This window comes from Balaenoptera acutorostrata, chromosome 10 (genome assembly GCF_949987535.1).
Source record: "Balaenoptera acutorostrata chromosome 10, mBalAcu1.1, whole genome shotgun sequence".
Lineage (NCBI taxonomy): Eukaryota > Metazoa > Chordata > Mammalia > Artiodactyla > Balaenopteridae > Balaenoptera > Balaenoptera acutorostrata.
Window position 1 is genome coordinate 63,618,080 of NC_080073.1, and position 14,853 is coordinate 63,632,932.

The following is a 14,853-nucleotide window of genomic DNA, read 5'->3' on the forward strand; positions in this document are numbered from 1 at the left end:
TATCTATACACTCTTTTTTTCTAATAAAATATTTTGTTTCATCAGAATCTGGAGAAATTGTGAAATTGTTACAAGCAGGGATTTTTCAGAAAACTTTCCCTCCTTCTTATGGAAGGAGTGGTACCACATTTTCCTTCTTTCCTACCTCCTTTCCTCAGAGGCTTTTCTTCCAAAGCAGCAGGGCCTCCCAAAATGTTCTCTAAAGTCAGGCTTGGTTGAGCATCCCTCCGTCTGTCCATGTGGTGCTGACCTGTGTGTGCTCAGGTTTTCACTACTTCTGTGGACGTTTTTGCAAAGTTTTGATTGTTTCCTGACCTTTCAGCCTCTTTTCTTTTAGGGCCCTATAATGGATTCAGCATCTCAGTTTATGGTGATGAACCATTCATTCTATGTCCTGCCTCATTTCTTGGCTGCTCTGCTGCTTTCTGTCCTGTTTCCTTTTTCTCCACTGGCATCATTGGGAAACTTACAACTTTTTTTGAATTTTTACAGGATGCTTCATCTTGGTTCTAAACTCTTATTTCTCATCTTCATTTTGGGTGTGCTCTGTTTTATGGTCATTGATAAACTGTGGCAGGGATCGTATATTAGGAGCTTAGGAATCTACTTTTTTCCTAGACCTGAGTAGTCCAATGGTGATGCCCAAACCCAAGGGGAAGGCCCATCGCACGTTAGAGAGGGAACATTTTAGTAGATTTAAACACTTCTCAGGAAATCATTATTTGTCCTGGTCCTGTGTGACACTTAGTGGTTTTTAACTGAGAAGAGAAGGAACAGGAAGATGTGTAAGGCTTTTGACATGTTGGGTGCTGAAGGTGTTTCCTGTTGTGTGTACATTTTTCTGTTTTATTTTTAGACATGTCTTGTGTGGATATTATCCACATGCATTGCCTATCACATGCTGTCCTCGCAAAAAGTCCTATGAGGTTAGTAGAGTAAGTCATGCTCTGCCTGTTTTACATTACTTGTAAAGTAAATGAACCCTATTGTACAGTTTTGAAACTGAGAAATGAGGAACTTCAATCATCTGCCTGAAGTTACTCAAGGATCAGGGGTTGAAATAAAATGTCTGGATCTCAGTCTGGCTTTCTTTTCTTTTCTTTTCACCATATTTTTCTGCTTTGGCCAGAATTGTTTTTAACAATGTGATTTCTTCCTCTTTTGCTCTATGCCTGCAGCATGAGAAGGCCCAATGCCTGTGAGTAGCTGAGGAGGGGGAGGAGAGGGGGGAAGAAGGCGGGGGAGGAGGGGAGGGAGGAGGAGGTTGGCTAGATGAGTGATAGTTTGCACTGATTGTGCCATGACAGTGGATTCATGGTCTTACTTTTGCATGTGTACCTGTGAGATGTTTCCTCCATGTCTCAAAAATAAAGGCTTTAAGAAAGAAAAAATACTCTCTCAAGGGAGGAGGGATAGTTCCCTGTAGATTGTATATCATCAAACTTTTAAACTGCAAAATCTTTGCAGTGAAAGTCTTTGGGGCATGTAGTCCCATATATATGTATGAATTATATGCTATGCTATTGAATAAAGGATTATGTGTATTGAAAACAGACACACTGAGAAATTTTGAAAGAATGAGATTTTTAAAATATTAGTTTACATATTCTCTTGCTACTCAAATAAATAATCTTGACGTAACTTTGGAGACTGAGACTCTAGATCAACCTGTGAGATTGGCAGGCTTATCAAAGGCTTGTTATCAGTCAGGAAGCTTCGAGGCAACCTGGGGAAAATGGAACCAACTTACTGCAAATCTTGGATTCTCTTTGATTCTAATCTCTTGTAAACTCAGTGGGAATCAAGAGTGTGACTCCTCAAAATAATTTTTTTTATTGGAATTTTCTTGGAGGACTCAAGAGTGCTTACTATATTTTAGAAAATGAAAGTATTTGCATATTCAGTAAATTATCATTAATCACAAGCAAGACATTAGCTAGGATAGAGTAGGTTATGTTGCAATAACACACAAATGCCAAATGCCAATGCCTTAAAACAAAAAAGGTTTATTGCTCATCAAACTGTACACTTATTAGCAGACTCAGGCTAACAAAAGTTTCACCCTCTAGATTATAACTAATTACAGTAGCAGGTCCCTAGAGAATCAAAGAGTGGCTCATAAACCACTTCCATTCATCTTTAATTAGCTAGAGCAAATTTTGTAAACCACACCAACTTCAAGAGTCAGGAAAGTGTGATTTCCGCCCCCCCCCATATGCTTAGAAGTAGAGAGAATCTGAATATTGATAAATAATAATCATGTCTACTAAGATGAAATAAGAATGCATCAAGAACGGATTATTTTCAAAGAGATTGGTGTCTAATAAAGCACACAACACATACAAAGTAACTATTTTAAGAGAGTAAATGTTAAGTGCCAGAGATGAGAGTTGAATAAAACTCTAGGAGTTGAGAGGAAAGTTGAAAATTCAAAAAGGCTTCGTGAAAGAAACTGTAAACCGAAGGTTAATCATAGATACAGACTTATAGGGGCTGTTCTTACCCAATTTAAGAAACCTCTAACTTAGGGAGACTGTGGTTCCTTACTGTACTTTGTGTGTGCGTGTGTGTGTGTGTGCGTGTGTGTGTGTGTATTATCAACAAGACTGTATGAACATCTTTGTATATATTTCTCAGTAACTTTTTCTGAGTGTATCCATAGGAAAATTTCCCAGAAGTGGAACTGATTAGAGAATCAAAGGGTTAAGTTCATAATTAAATTTTGAGACAAATTGCCTATTTACCTTCCAGAAAATGTGTACTCCCCCAACAAGTGTTTGAAATATCTTTCTTCACACCCTTATCAGCACTGAATTTCATTAAATTTCTGATTTTCATCAATATATGTTAAAAATAGTATTGATTTGATTTGCAATCCTTTATTAGTGAATAAGGTAAAGTACCTGTCATATGATTTTTGGACATATTGTTACTTCTCTGTAATTTGCTTTGTATTTATAGCCTTTATTTTTTCCTACTGGGCTGTTCATCTTTTTAAAAATTGATTTTTATATGCATGTCATAAATTGTGTGAAAATATTTTTTCTGGCTTATGTGTTTTGATTTGGGTTTTGGAATTTTAGACATACAGAAATTTTAACTATTTATATATATAAAGTTTTACTTCTTTTCTCCTATGTTTATATCTGTATAGAAAGGTTCAGCATTCTAACGTTTTGAATATAATTACTCCTGCTTTGATTTTTGGAATTTTTATTATTTTATATTTTAATCTTAAAATTTTCGATATTTGGAGTAAAATTAGATGAGTATTCATATTTTCCCCTTTCTTTTCCTAAAAGGATAGCCAGTTGCTAAACAGTATTTTTGAAATTTCACTTTTTTTCTCATTTATTTGTAAAACCATCATTATCACTGAATTTCCTTTCTCATTTGGGTCTGCTGTTTTTGGCTTTCCATTCTGTTCCATTTACCTGTCTACACCTTCTCCACTGCCAAACAGTTTTAATTATTGTTTCTTCATAATATGATTTAATACTGGCAGGCCTAGTCCTTCCTCATTATTCTTTATGATCAAAATTTTCCTGGCTATTCTTACATGTTTATTTTTACAGATAAAGCTCAGTATCTTTTCTTACCACTTATTGCTACCCATTACTTTTAAACCTTGGACACAACTTGACTGAGTATATTGTGTTTGGGTCACTTTTTCTCATGTTTTGTATTTTGTAGGTATTGTCTTAGTATTCCCCAAGCATTTTGCTAAATTTCTCTGCCCTTCCCCCATTTCATTGCTGTATGTTAACATGGATGCTCTGCCTTTTATTTTACTTAAAAGTCTTGCTTATGCCCATGTGGGTAGCTTTGTCCAGATTATATATTTTTTTGGTTCCAACGTGGGTTAATGCTCCTGGTCTTTTCAGTTCATCTGAGATGAGTTTGTCTTATCTCCAGGAAAATAAAGTTGGAAGATGGTGTCTTCTATAAACTGTAGCCAGAGAAGGGAAGTCTTAGCTGGGACTTGGTTCATCCTTAAAGGGAATCCTGCTTTGCCCCTTTCTTCTGTACTTTTATTAAGTACTCATTGCCCAGCTAAGTTCCATCTTATCAAGAGTGTATCTTAGTCTACCTGGCCTTCAACTGCTCATCTCATTTCAGCCTGAGTTAGCGCAGGTGGTTCTCTCACCATTAATTTATTAGATAGTGCTGGAAAGTGAAAATGGAGTAGTAATATTGCCTTTGAAGGGTTCTATGCCTTGAATAACTGTGTCACTCTTTAAAACATGGGGATAAATAACCTTCATTAAATTAAGATTTCTAAGAATTACATCCATCATAGATAACTGGTCACATCCTCTTCTCTCCCTACCAGACAAGCTAAGAAGATCATGAATTGTTTGTAGGCAATTATCTTAATTTGCCTAAATAAAAGTGAATTGAGGGGCTTCCCTGGTGGCGCAGTGGTTGAGAATCTGCCTGCCAATGCAGGGGACATGGGTTTGAGCCCTGGTCTGGGAAGATCCCACATGTCGCAGAGCAACTGGGCCCGTGAGCCACAATTACTCAGCCTGCGCGTCTGGAGCCTGTGCTCTGCAACGAGAGAGGCCGCGATAGTGAGAGGCCCATGCACCGCGATGAAGAGTGGCCCCCACTCGCCGCAACTAGAGAAAGCCCTCGCATAGAAACAAAGACCCAACACAGCCATAAATAAATAAATAAATAAATAAAAAGTGAATTGACCCAAATCTTGCTGTGCCAGCCATTGGGCTTCTCTTAACTGTGTCTTGACAATTAAGATTTTTGAAGCTAGGGCAATAGCACCCAGTATGTCCCACAGAAATAAGTCTTAAAACGATGTCCACTAAATATCAAGCTGTTGTGATTTTCTCCATCTCTCCTCCTTTGGAGAGATGGCCTTTCCTCTTCATAAACTCATCTGGATAGATACCTACTATGAACAATTTTCTAAGATCAGCAATTGGAAAAAAATTCCACAGAATCCTAGAGTGTTTTGAGACCTTTGGCTCAGGGTTTGTCCTCACTGAGCTGGGACCTCAGAGGCTGGCTCTCTCCACAGAGTCTTGGTACTTGATCATTTCTATTAACTCCTAGGCCTTGCCACTGTAAGAGCCTAAATATTTTTAGAATAGGTGGCTACTCTCTAAGGGTGGAGTCAGCATTGCTGATGAGATTCCCCTGGCCCCAAATACTTTCCTTCTCTGATTATAAATGAAACCCTGATAAATGAGGATTGGTCTTTCGTAGAGATAGGGTTTTAATGTAGATGTGCACTGAACAGTTTGCAGATTTATTTCCAATGAATTTTGACAAGAATGAGGTGGAAGAATATATGTTGATTTCTTTTAGGCTGAAATGTGTTTTCTTTAATTAATTTGTTTTATTTTCAGGGTGACCGTGGACTTCCTGGTTTTCCTGGGCTTCATGGAATGCCAGGATCAAAGGTTGAAGAAATCTGTTCTTCTTAAAATTAAGCAATGCCATATTTTATTTCAAATTGAAAGTACTTTATGTTATAAATGGGTTATAAATAAATGTTGATATATAAATTAAAATATATTAAAGTAAATGACTGGGTTAAGATTAATAATCATAGTTTACATAAAGCTTTTACAAATTTCCTTTAAAATTTTCAGCCATACATTTTATAGTATTTAAAAATTGATGAGTAGTTTTCATTACATAGAAATTCTCTTAACTATAAACCTTTTACTATAAGGCCCTGTTATAGTAACAAATGCCCTGAGTTTTCCTTGTTTTTGGTTATAAAGCCTGGGAAATAGGACTTTTGTAAACAAACTTTAAATAATTTATTTCTATTTTATTTTGATGTGGACATATTAAACTCTGTTGTTTATAATTGGAATTGTTTTTTCTTTAATATATAAGCGAAATATTAATATTTCTCTAAAATTCAGGATTTATATTTTTATCTTTTAGGGTGAAATGGGTCCCAAAGGAGATAAAGGATCACCTGGATTTTATGGCAAAAAGGGAAGTATAGATCCCAAAACAAAGTATCCATATTGAACTTTCAATACAATGGAAATAGAAAATTTGAATTTCAGTCCCAGCCCACTGTTGTAGCAATTAGCTTTGTTCACCTTTCTCAGGGGATTTATTCAGAACAATGGAGAAATAACTGTTGACTGTTATGCATGGTATTCTATAAGAATACTTTGTGTTATTGAGCCTTCTGAACTTTAAAAATATTTACAGAGAGATTCCTTGGAAGTGATAGCTGTTTAACAGTGTCCATTGAGAATCCTATTTTTTCACATTGGAGGAAATGTTTAGTCTCTTTATATTTAAGATGCTCATTGCTTTTTACTTTTACCAAGTAGTGGTTTCTGTGTTTAGATGCTTGTAATTCTGCATCCATCTTATCCTCAATGTCATGTTGTGTCCTGGTAAAATAGTGCTTTGCTGAAAGCTGCAGGGCCAACACAAGCTGTGGTTCCATGAATTCTGTCACTCCATAAGGAAGTTAGCTTACTTTCCTATTTAAGTTCGAGTTGGAATTTTAAAGCCTTATTGTAAGGATTGTTTTTAAGTGTTTATTTTTAATACAGGGTGCAAAAGGTGAAAAGGGGAATGCTGGTTTTCCTGGCCTTCCTGGACGTGCTGTGAGTTTGACAGAAAAAGTTCTTAAGTATTTTACTTTAAATAAAATGTAACCTCTACTATCTTCTTTTAAAAAGAAAAATTAGCGCAAAAAATATATTAAAATACTTGCATTTATTTTTTCAGGGAGAACCAGGAAGACATGGAAAGGATGGATTAATGGGTAGCCCTGGTTACAAGGTATTTACAAAAAAAAAAAAAGATTTCTGTAACTTGTGAGTGAATATGAGAAAAATGTACAGATATTAGACTTTTTTTATGTATGACATTGGTATAAAATGAATGAACTAAAAGTTGTTTTAGTGTAATTTTAAAATGATTCTAAATTTATTTTGAGTCTATCATGAATTCTTCTGTGTTGGAAATAAAATCCCAGGATATTAAAAGGTTGAGCTTCTTTGATGAGTCATTCAGATGGGTTTGTTTGGTGGATTAGAGGCAGAAGTACTTAGCTGTGTCTCCCAAGGGATTCAATTTTTTTCAGAGAGTAGGGACGGGACCCTTAACCCTAACAATTTCAACCTTAACCCTGACAACTTGTGTGGTATGAATATGGGAGAATTAGAGCAAGAAGAACAGCAAAAGTGCCAATCACTCACCAGTCCTGAAAAAACTCAAAGGCACGTGCCCTTACAATGGTGGGTTAACATCATCTTATTCTTACATAAAAAACTTCTCTGGGTCAATTATCAAATAGAAACAGGCTTTCTATAGTGTGGCTTATTAAATAAAAAGACATCAGGTAGGTAAATGTATTCAAGTCAGTGTATCTGGAATGAGCCAACAATCCACCTCATTGTCCTACTGTACATTGTTTTGTTTTTGTTTTTGTTTATTTTGATCCCTAAGGAGAGAATTTGTGTAAATCCATCAACCACCGAGACCACTTGATCAAGCGTTGGATTTAGAGATGTCATCATTTTTCCTAATGGTCAGCACTTTGAAGGCCAAACTTGCTCAGAAATTCAGTCCAAATTTTCTTGGTCTATAGATATTTTCCCTTCCTTTGGAAACATTGTCCATTTTTTCACTTAAAGGTTATGAAAGTTCTCCAAATATCAATGATCCCTTAAAGATTATAGATAGTACTTCCTGAATGTAAAATATGGGGGCCCATTTTCAAGAGCTCAGTCATGTGTTGTTAATTATATTTCACTGGTTTTGTATTTTATTTCCCACTTGTTTGTTGATTAAACAGATATTTATTGATATTTATTAGGTGCTGGACATATAGAAGAAAACAAAACTCTTATGGAGTTTATAATCTAGTTTCTCTAGGTTAGAGAACACAGATTCTTCTCCTTACCTGCAGATTAGGGATTCATCTAATTTAATTTTTCTTTGTCTTCTGTTATCAAAAGGCCCTGTGCCCCAAGAAATGAGATTATACTTTTTTGGGGGTGGTAGAGTTTAGAGAATAGAAGCGAGTTGGAGTTCCACCTCTCAATGACTTTTTCTAACTAGCTGTATGTCGTATGTCAAATTCTTTGACCTTCAGTTTTCTCCATTTCAAAAATAGAGTAAATGTTACCTACTTAGAATGGTATGGTAGAGAGAGAGTAAGATAAAGGAATAAGTGTTCAATAAGGAATTCATTTACTGCCTATTTTTTGATTTGAACATAGCCTTAAGGTGCCTTTTTGAGCTTTTTAAAAAAAAACACTTTATTGAGGTATGATTGACATACAAAAACCTGTACATATTTAATGTAGGCAATTTGGTGAGTTTGTATGTAAGTATACGCAGTGAGCCATCACTGCAATCAATGCCATAAACATATCTGTCATCTCCAAAAATTTCCTTCCTCCCTCTTATTATTATTATTATTATATTTACAAAAAATAAATTTATTTATTTATTTATTTTTGTCTGTGTTGGGTCTTTGTTGCTGTGTGCGGGCTTTCTCTAGTTGTGTCGAGTGGGGGCTACTCTTCGTTGCGGTGCACTGGCTTCTCAATGCGGTAGCTTCTCTTGTTGTGGAGCATGGGCTCTAGGTGTGCAGGCTTTAGTAGTTGTGGCACGTGGGCTCAGTAGTTGTGGCGCACGGGCTTAGTTGCTCCGCTGCATGTGGGATCTTCCCGGACCAGGGCTCGAACCCGTGTCCCCTGTGTTGGCAGGCAGATTCTTAACCACTGTGCCACCAGGGAAGCCTTCTCCATGTCTTTTCATGACTTGATAGCTCATTTCTTAGTACTGAGTAATATTCTTGTCTGGATAGTCCACAGTTTATATTTCCTTTTTGGAATCTTTGGATAATGAATCATACCTAATTTTCTCTGACCGTATTAATATCTATTTTCTTCCTCCCACCCAGATTTTTGTTTTGGAATTTTTCAGTCCTACAGAAAATTGAACCTCATAAATATATGAACATTTATTTCTATAATTTTTTTTTATTGAGCCACTGGAAAGTAAATGAGACACCGTGCATTTCTCTCCTAAACACTTTAGCTTATATCTCCTAAGAATACTTTAATTCCATTATGATGCCCAAGAGATTTAATATCAATACAATACTATTTTCTAATATGAGCCCATATTCAAATTTTTCTAATTGTTTAAAAATTGTTCTAAATAGCTATTTTTTTCACCTGATGCAATCAAGATTTGTGCCTTGCATTTGGTTGTGTATTAGTCAGGGTTGCTCCAGAGAAACAAAACCGATAGGATGTGTGTATGTGTGTGTGTATTTACATTATTTATAATGTATTTGTCAATATATAAATGTATATTTTTATACCATATATATCAAAATAAATATCTTTTCATGTGTGTATATATATATATATTTTATAGAGAGAGAGAAGGGTAAGGGGGTGTTGTTGAGGGAAAGGGCGAGGGACAGGGAGGGATGGGGATTGACTAATTTATTCATTCATTCAAAGGAATTATCTCATGCAATTTTGGGGACTCTGCTTTCTGTCACTATAGTTTTACCATTCTCACAATGTCAGTTAAATATAATCATACTGTATTTAGTCGTATGGATATATGACATTTGGTTTCTTCATCTATCAGCTGATGAACATTTGAATTGTTTCCTATATTTGGCACTTATGAATAATGTTGATATGAATATTCTTATGCACATCTGAGTTGAACAAGTTTTCATTTCTCTTGGGTTGATACCTAGTAGAATTGCTGGATTGTATGGTGAGTGTATATTTAACTTCCTAAGAAAATTCCTAACTATTTTCCAAAGTGGTTTCATTCTTCTCTATTGCCATCAGCAATTCAAGAGAATTCCAGTTTTACCACATCCTGCCAACACTTAATATTTTGTATTTTAGTTATTTTAGTTGGTACATCATGGCATCTCATGTGGTTTTAGTTTGCATTTTTCTGATGACTGACAGTGTTGACATCTTATGGGCTTGTTGGCCATTTGTATATCTTCTTTTGTGAAGTATCTATTCAAAACATTTGACCATTTAAAAAAACTTTGGGTGGTTTGTTTTCTTATTGATGAATTGTAAGAGTTCTCTGTATATTCTGGATATTGGTCCTTTATCAGATATGTATTTGTGAATATTATCTCCTGACCTTTGGATTGCCTTTCTTCCTTAATGGTGTCTTTTGATGGGAAGAAGTGTTTCCTCTGGATGAAGTCTAACTTCTTAAAATATTTTTCGGTTCATGCCTTTTGTGTTCTATTTAATCTTTACCTAACTTAGGGGCAGAGATTTGCTCGTATCTTTTCTTCTAAAAGAAAATATTATCAAATTTTCTAAACGCACATATAGAACATCATATTTTCTAAAACTGTATCATCTTAGCTTACAAATTTAGCTCTATGATCCATTTTGATGATTTTAATTTCTATGTATGGTGTGAGGTAAAAGTTAAGGTTCTTTTTTTTCCCCATTTGGAGACCTGGTTTTTCCAGCACAATTTATTGAAGAGAGTATCATTTCCCATTGAATTACATGAGCATTTTTGCCAAGTATCAATTAATCAATATACGTGTGAACCTATTTTTGGACTCTTGATTTTGTTCTACTCATCTATACCTCTATCGTTTTGTCAACAACACGCTGTCTTGATTATCATAACTTTAAATTAAGTCTGGGAATTAGTTAGTATAAGCATCTAAATTTGTTTTTCTTTTTAAAATTGTAATAGTCTAGGTCGATATAAATTTCATATAAGCTTTAGTATCAGCTTGAAATTTTCTTACAAAAAAAGCCGTCTGAAACTTGTTAAAGAAACTTTTTAGTTTGGAATACTTTTAGATTTACTGAAAAGTTGTAGATAAATAAAGTTGTAAATAGTACAGAGACGTTTCCTTATACACCTTACCCAGTTTCTCCTGATGTTAACATCTTATATTACTATGATGCATTTGTCAAGAGTAAGAAATCAGTATTGTCAAATTGCTGTTAATGGAACTCCATACTTTATTTGGATTTCATCAGTTTTTCCTCTAATGCCCTTTTGCAGTTCCAGGATCCAATCCAGGATATACCACATCACATTTATTTTTGTCATGCCTCCTTAGTCTCCTCTAATCCGTGATGATTTATCAGTCTTTTCTTACTTTTTATGACTTAGTTTTGCAGAGCGTTAGTTAGGTGTTCTGTAGAATGTCACTCAATTTAGGTTTGTCTGATTAGACTGGAATTATTTTGGGAGTGGCAGAGAAGGATAACACAAAGGTCAGTGCCCTTCTCATCATATTAGAGAGTAAATACTATCCACATGTCTGATCATTGGTATGTTAACCTTGGTCCCTTGGTTATGGTATTATCCATGTTCAGTTTACCCATGATCAACGTGGGGGTCAGGGCCACTGACCCTCCCCACAGTTGAAAATCCTAGTATAATTTAAAGTTGGCCCTCTGTATATGTGGTTCCTCTGTATCCATGGATCCGAATCCGTGGATTCAACCAACCAGGGATCACGCAGTACTATACTATTTATTGTTGAAAAAAAAAACGCATATAAGTGGACCCCTGTAGTTCAAACCTGTGTTGTTCAAGGGCCAAATATATTTGTCAGGTTTCTCCACTGTGAAGTTACTGCTTTTTCCTTTCCACATTCCATTTGGAAGCGAGTCCACAAATCCAGCCCCTATTCAAGATGGGGAAGTATCAACACAGCATATCATTCCGCTTATGTTGGTTTTCTTTAATTTATCTCAGCAATGTTATGTGATTTTCAGTGTACATGTCTTGTATGTCTTTTGTTAAATTAATACCCGAGTATTTTATTTTTTATACTCTTACGAATAGTTTATTTTTAATTTATTTTTGTTTGTTGCTAGCATATGAAAATACAATTTGTTTTGGCATATTGATCATATATCCTGCAATATTGCTAAATGTGTTTATCAGTTCCTGCAACTTTCTTTGTAAATTCCTTATGCTTTTCTGCATAGATGATCATACTGTCTGCAAATCAAGACAGTTTTCTTCTACTATACCAATTTATATTGATATGACTCTATTTTAATAGTTTTATTGCACTGACCCAGCCCTCCAATACAATATTGAGTAGAAGTGGTGAGAATGTACTTTCTTGCCTTGGTTTCTGACAAGGTGGAGAACCTTCAGTCTTTCACCAGTGTTACTTGCTGGTTTTACATAGAAACCCTACATCAAGTTGAAATTCCTTTTTATTACTACTCTCTTGAGCATTTTTTCTCTTTTTAATTATGACTAGGTGTTGAAATTCATCAAAAACCTTGTTTACATTTATTGAGTTGATTATATTGTTTTCCTCCCTTATTTCCTTAATATGATGTATAACATGGATTTTTGTATGTTATGTCAAACTTTCATTATTGGGATAAACCCCAATTGTTCATCTTATATTATTATTCTTACATATTGTTGGATTCAATTTGGAAATATTGTTTTAAAAGACTTTTGTGTCTATGTTCATGAGATATATGGTCAGTAGTTTTCTTGTCATATTTTTGTATGGCTTTGATATCAAAATAATACTGTCTTCTTTTTTCTGAAAGAGTTTTTATAGAATTGGTATCATTTCTTCCTTATTTGGTACAGTTCATTAGTGAAGCCATTTGGACCCGGGCTTTGTGGGTGTGAGGAAGATTTTAATTACTAATTCAATTCCATTGCTAAATATTGGGCTATTTAGAGTTTCTCTTTCTTCTCAATTAAGTTTTGGTAATTTGTACCTTTCAAGGATATAGTCCATTTCATTCAGTTTTCAAATTTGTTGACATATTTTGTTTATAACATTGCATTATTCTTGTCCTTTTGATGTAAGATTTGTAATGTCCTATCTTTCATTCCTGATATTATATATTTTATAATAATGACTTATTATTGGTAGTTACAGTTGAAATCAAACACCACAGGGTTTTTCCTTCATCTGGGCCTGGTGCTTTTTTGTTGAGTTTTTTCCTTGATAACTTCCTCTTATTTCTTACATGAAAATTGCTTGGCTTAAGCAATGATAGTAAACTTCATTTTCTTAGAAAATTAACCATTCCATCCAGATTTTTCAAGTGACTTCTATCAAATTATGCAAATTCCTCTCATGATTTTTAAAAAGTTTTCTGTTTCAATGATTATTCTGTTGTTTCTTTGAATATTTATACTTTCCCTTTCTACTCTCTTTTGTGAGATTATGTAAGCTTTTGGTTTCTCTACTATGTTGGTTTTTATTTAAAGATCTAACATTGTAATTTAATTATTAACTTCATTGATATTTCCAGTTTTTTAAACTTGTTAATCTATATTCTTTCTATCTTTTTTTCTTATATTTTTCTATATTTCATAATTGGGAATTAAATTTATTTATTATCATTCTTTCACTATTTTTTGCTCTTAGTATTTAAATTATAAATTTTTTTTCTGATCATTCTCCAATTAAACCCCCTTGATTTTAATGTGTAATGTTGTCATTAATATTGTTTTTTAGAATTTTTGCAATTTTGGTTTTATTTTTGTTTTTCCAAGAGTTATTTAAAAGTTAAAAAAAAGTTTTTTTTTAGGTTGAGAGGTGTTTAATTTTGATTCTGTTATCAGTTTCTGGTCTTCTTACACTGCATCAGAGAATATTATTTGTATAATTTCTTCTTTATGGGATTTATTGAATTTTAGTCTTTGAACTATTATATGTTCAGTTTTCAGGAGTGTTCCCTGTGAATATGAGAAGGTGAATCTCTATTTTGAGATGTGAAACTCAGTATCCATTCATTAGATCTATTTCACTGACTATCTTTTTGAGATCATCTATATACTTAATTTCTGGTTTGTTTGACGTGCTTTGGACAGAGTGTGATTTGTTAGTGTCCCTCTTAATGCATTTCCATCAACTTCTCCTTCCATCTTCTGTTTCATGAAGGTGGTTTTTATGTTGTTTGTTGCATAGTTATTCGCAACTGTTAGAACTTCATTTTGAATTGTGGCTTTAGCATTATAAAATGTCATTTTTGTCTCCTTTAATAATTTTTAGCTTGAATTCTGCCTTGTCTTTACCAGGATTACATTCATCCTTTCTGATTATTTGTATTGTTTGCAGAAACTTTGTCCGTCCTGCAGTTGTGTAGCTTTAAGCTTTTTGAATCACTTTGTTCTAGTTGTTTCTCTTCTATCAAGCATAGAATTGGTCTTTCCTTTCTAAAGCAATCTGAAATATTTTTATTATTGACTGATAGGATTGGTCTTATCTCTGTCATAATGATTATGTTATAATTTTATTATACTTACTATGTGCATTATGCTGTATTTACTATACTTCTTTCTTAATGTGATCTGTTATATTTTCCTTTTTGCTTTTATTTTCTTTGGGATTTAGGAAAATTTGTATATTTTTCTCAGTGGTCTTTTTTTTCTTCCAGTTTTATTGAGATAATTGACATGCAGCACTGTCTAATCCAGTTTTATTGAGATAATTGACATGCAGCACTGTCTAAGTTACATATTGTGAGATGTTTACCACAATAAGTTTGGTGAACATGCATCAACTCATATAGATACAAAAATATAGAAAATTTTTTTTCCTTGTGAGGAGAACTCTTAAGATCTACTCTCAACAACTTTCAAATATACTATATAGCAGTGTTAACTACTAATGATCTTTATACCAATACCTTTAGCAGTCTATAAAAAATACATTTTAGAGTTCCTTTATGCCCCCTTTGCCTTACTTAGGCATATATTATTTGTTTTGTTAACTTTAAATGATACCCTATCATCTATGTGGCAATTAATCAATTTATTCTATTTTCTTCTTTCCCTTTTCCTTTTCTTCTTAATTGTTTAATCATACTTTTA

General features: G+C 34.0%; 1 protein-coding gene across 1 annotated transcript in view; it reads left to right on the top strand.

The window, feature by feature from the left end:
- Nucleotides 1–14,853, top strand: part of COL21A1 (collagen type XXI alpha 1 chain) — a 185,367-nt gene that overhangs the window by 112,082 nt on the left and 58,432 nt on the right. The window contains exons 13-16 of the mRNA XM_057555093.1: nt 5,370–5,423; nt 5,920–5,971; nt 6,550–6,605; nt 6,730–6,783. Coding sequence (XP_057411076.1) covers nt 5,370–5,423; nt 5,920–5,971; nt 6,550–6,605; nt 6,730–6,783 — 216 coding nt within the window. The remainder of the gene's footprint in view (nt 1–5,369; nt 5,424–5,919; nt 5,972–6,549; nt 6,606–6,729; nt 6,784–14,853) is intronic.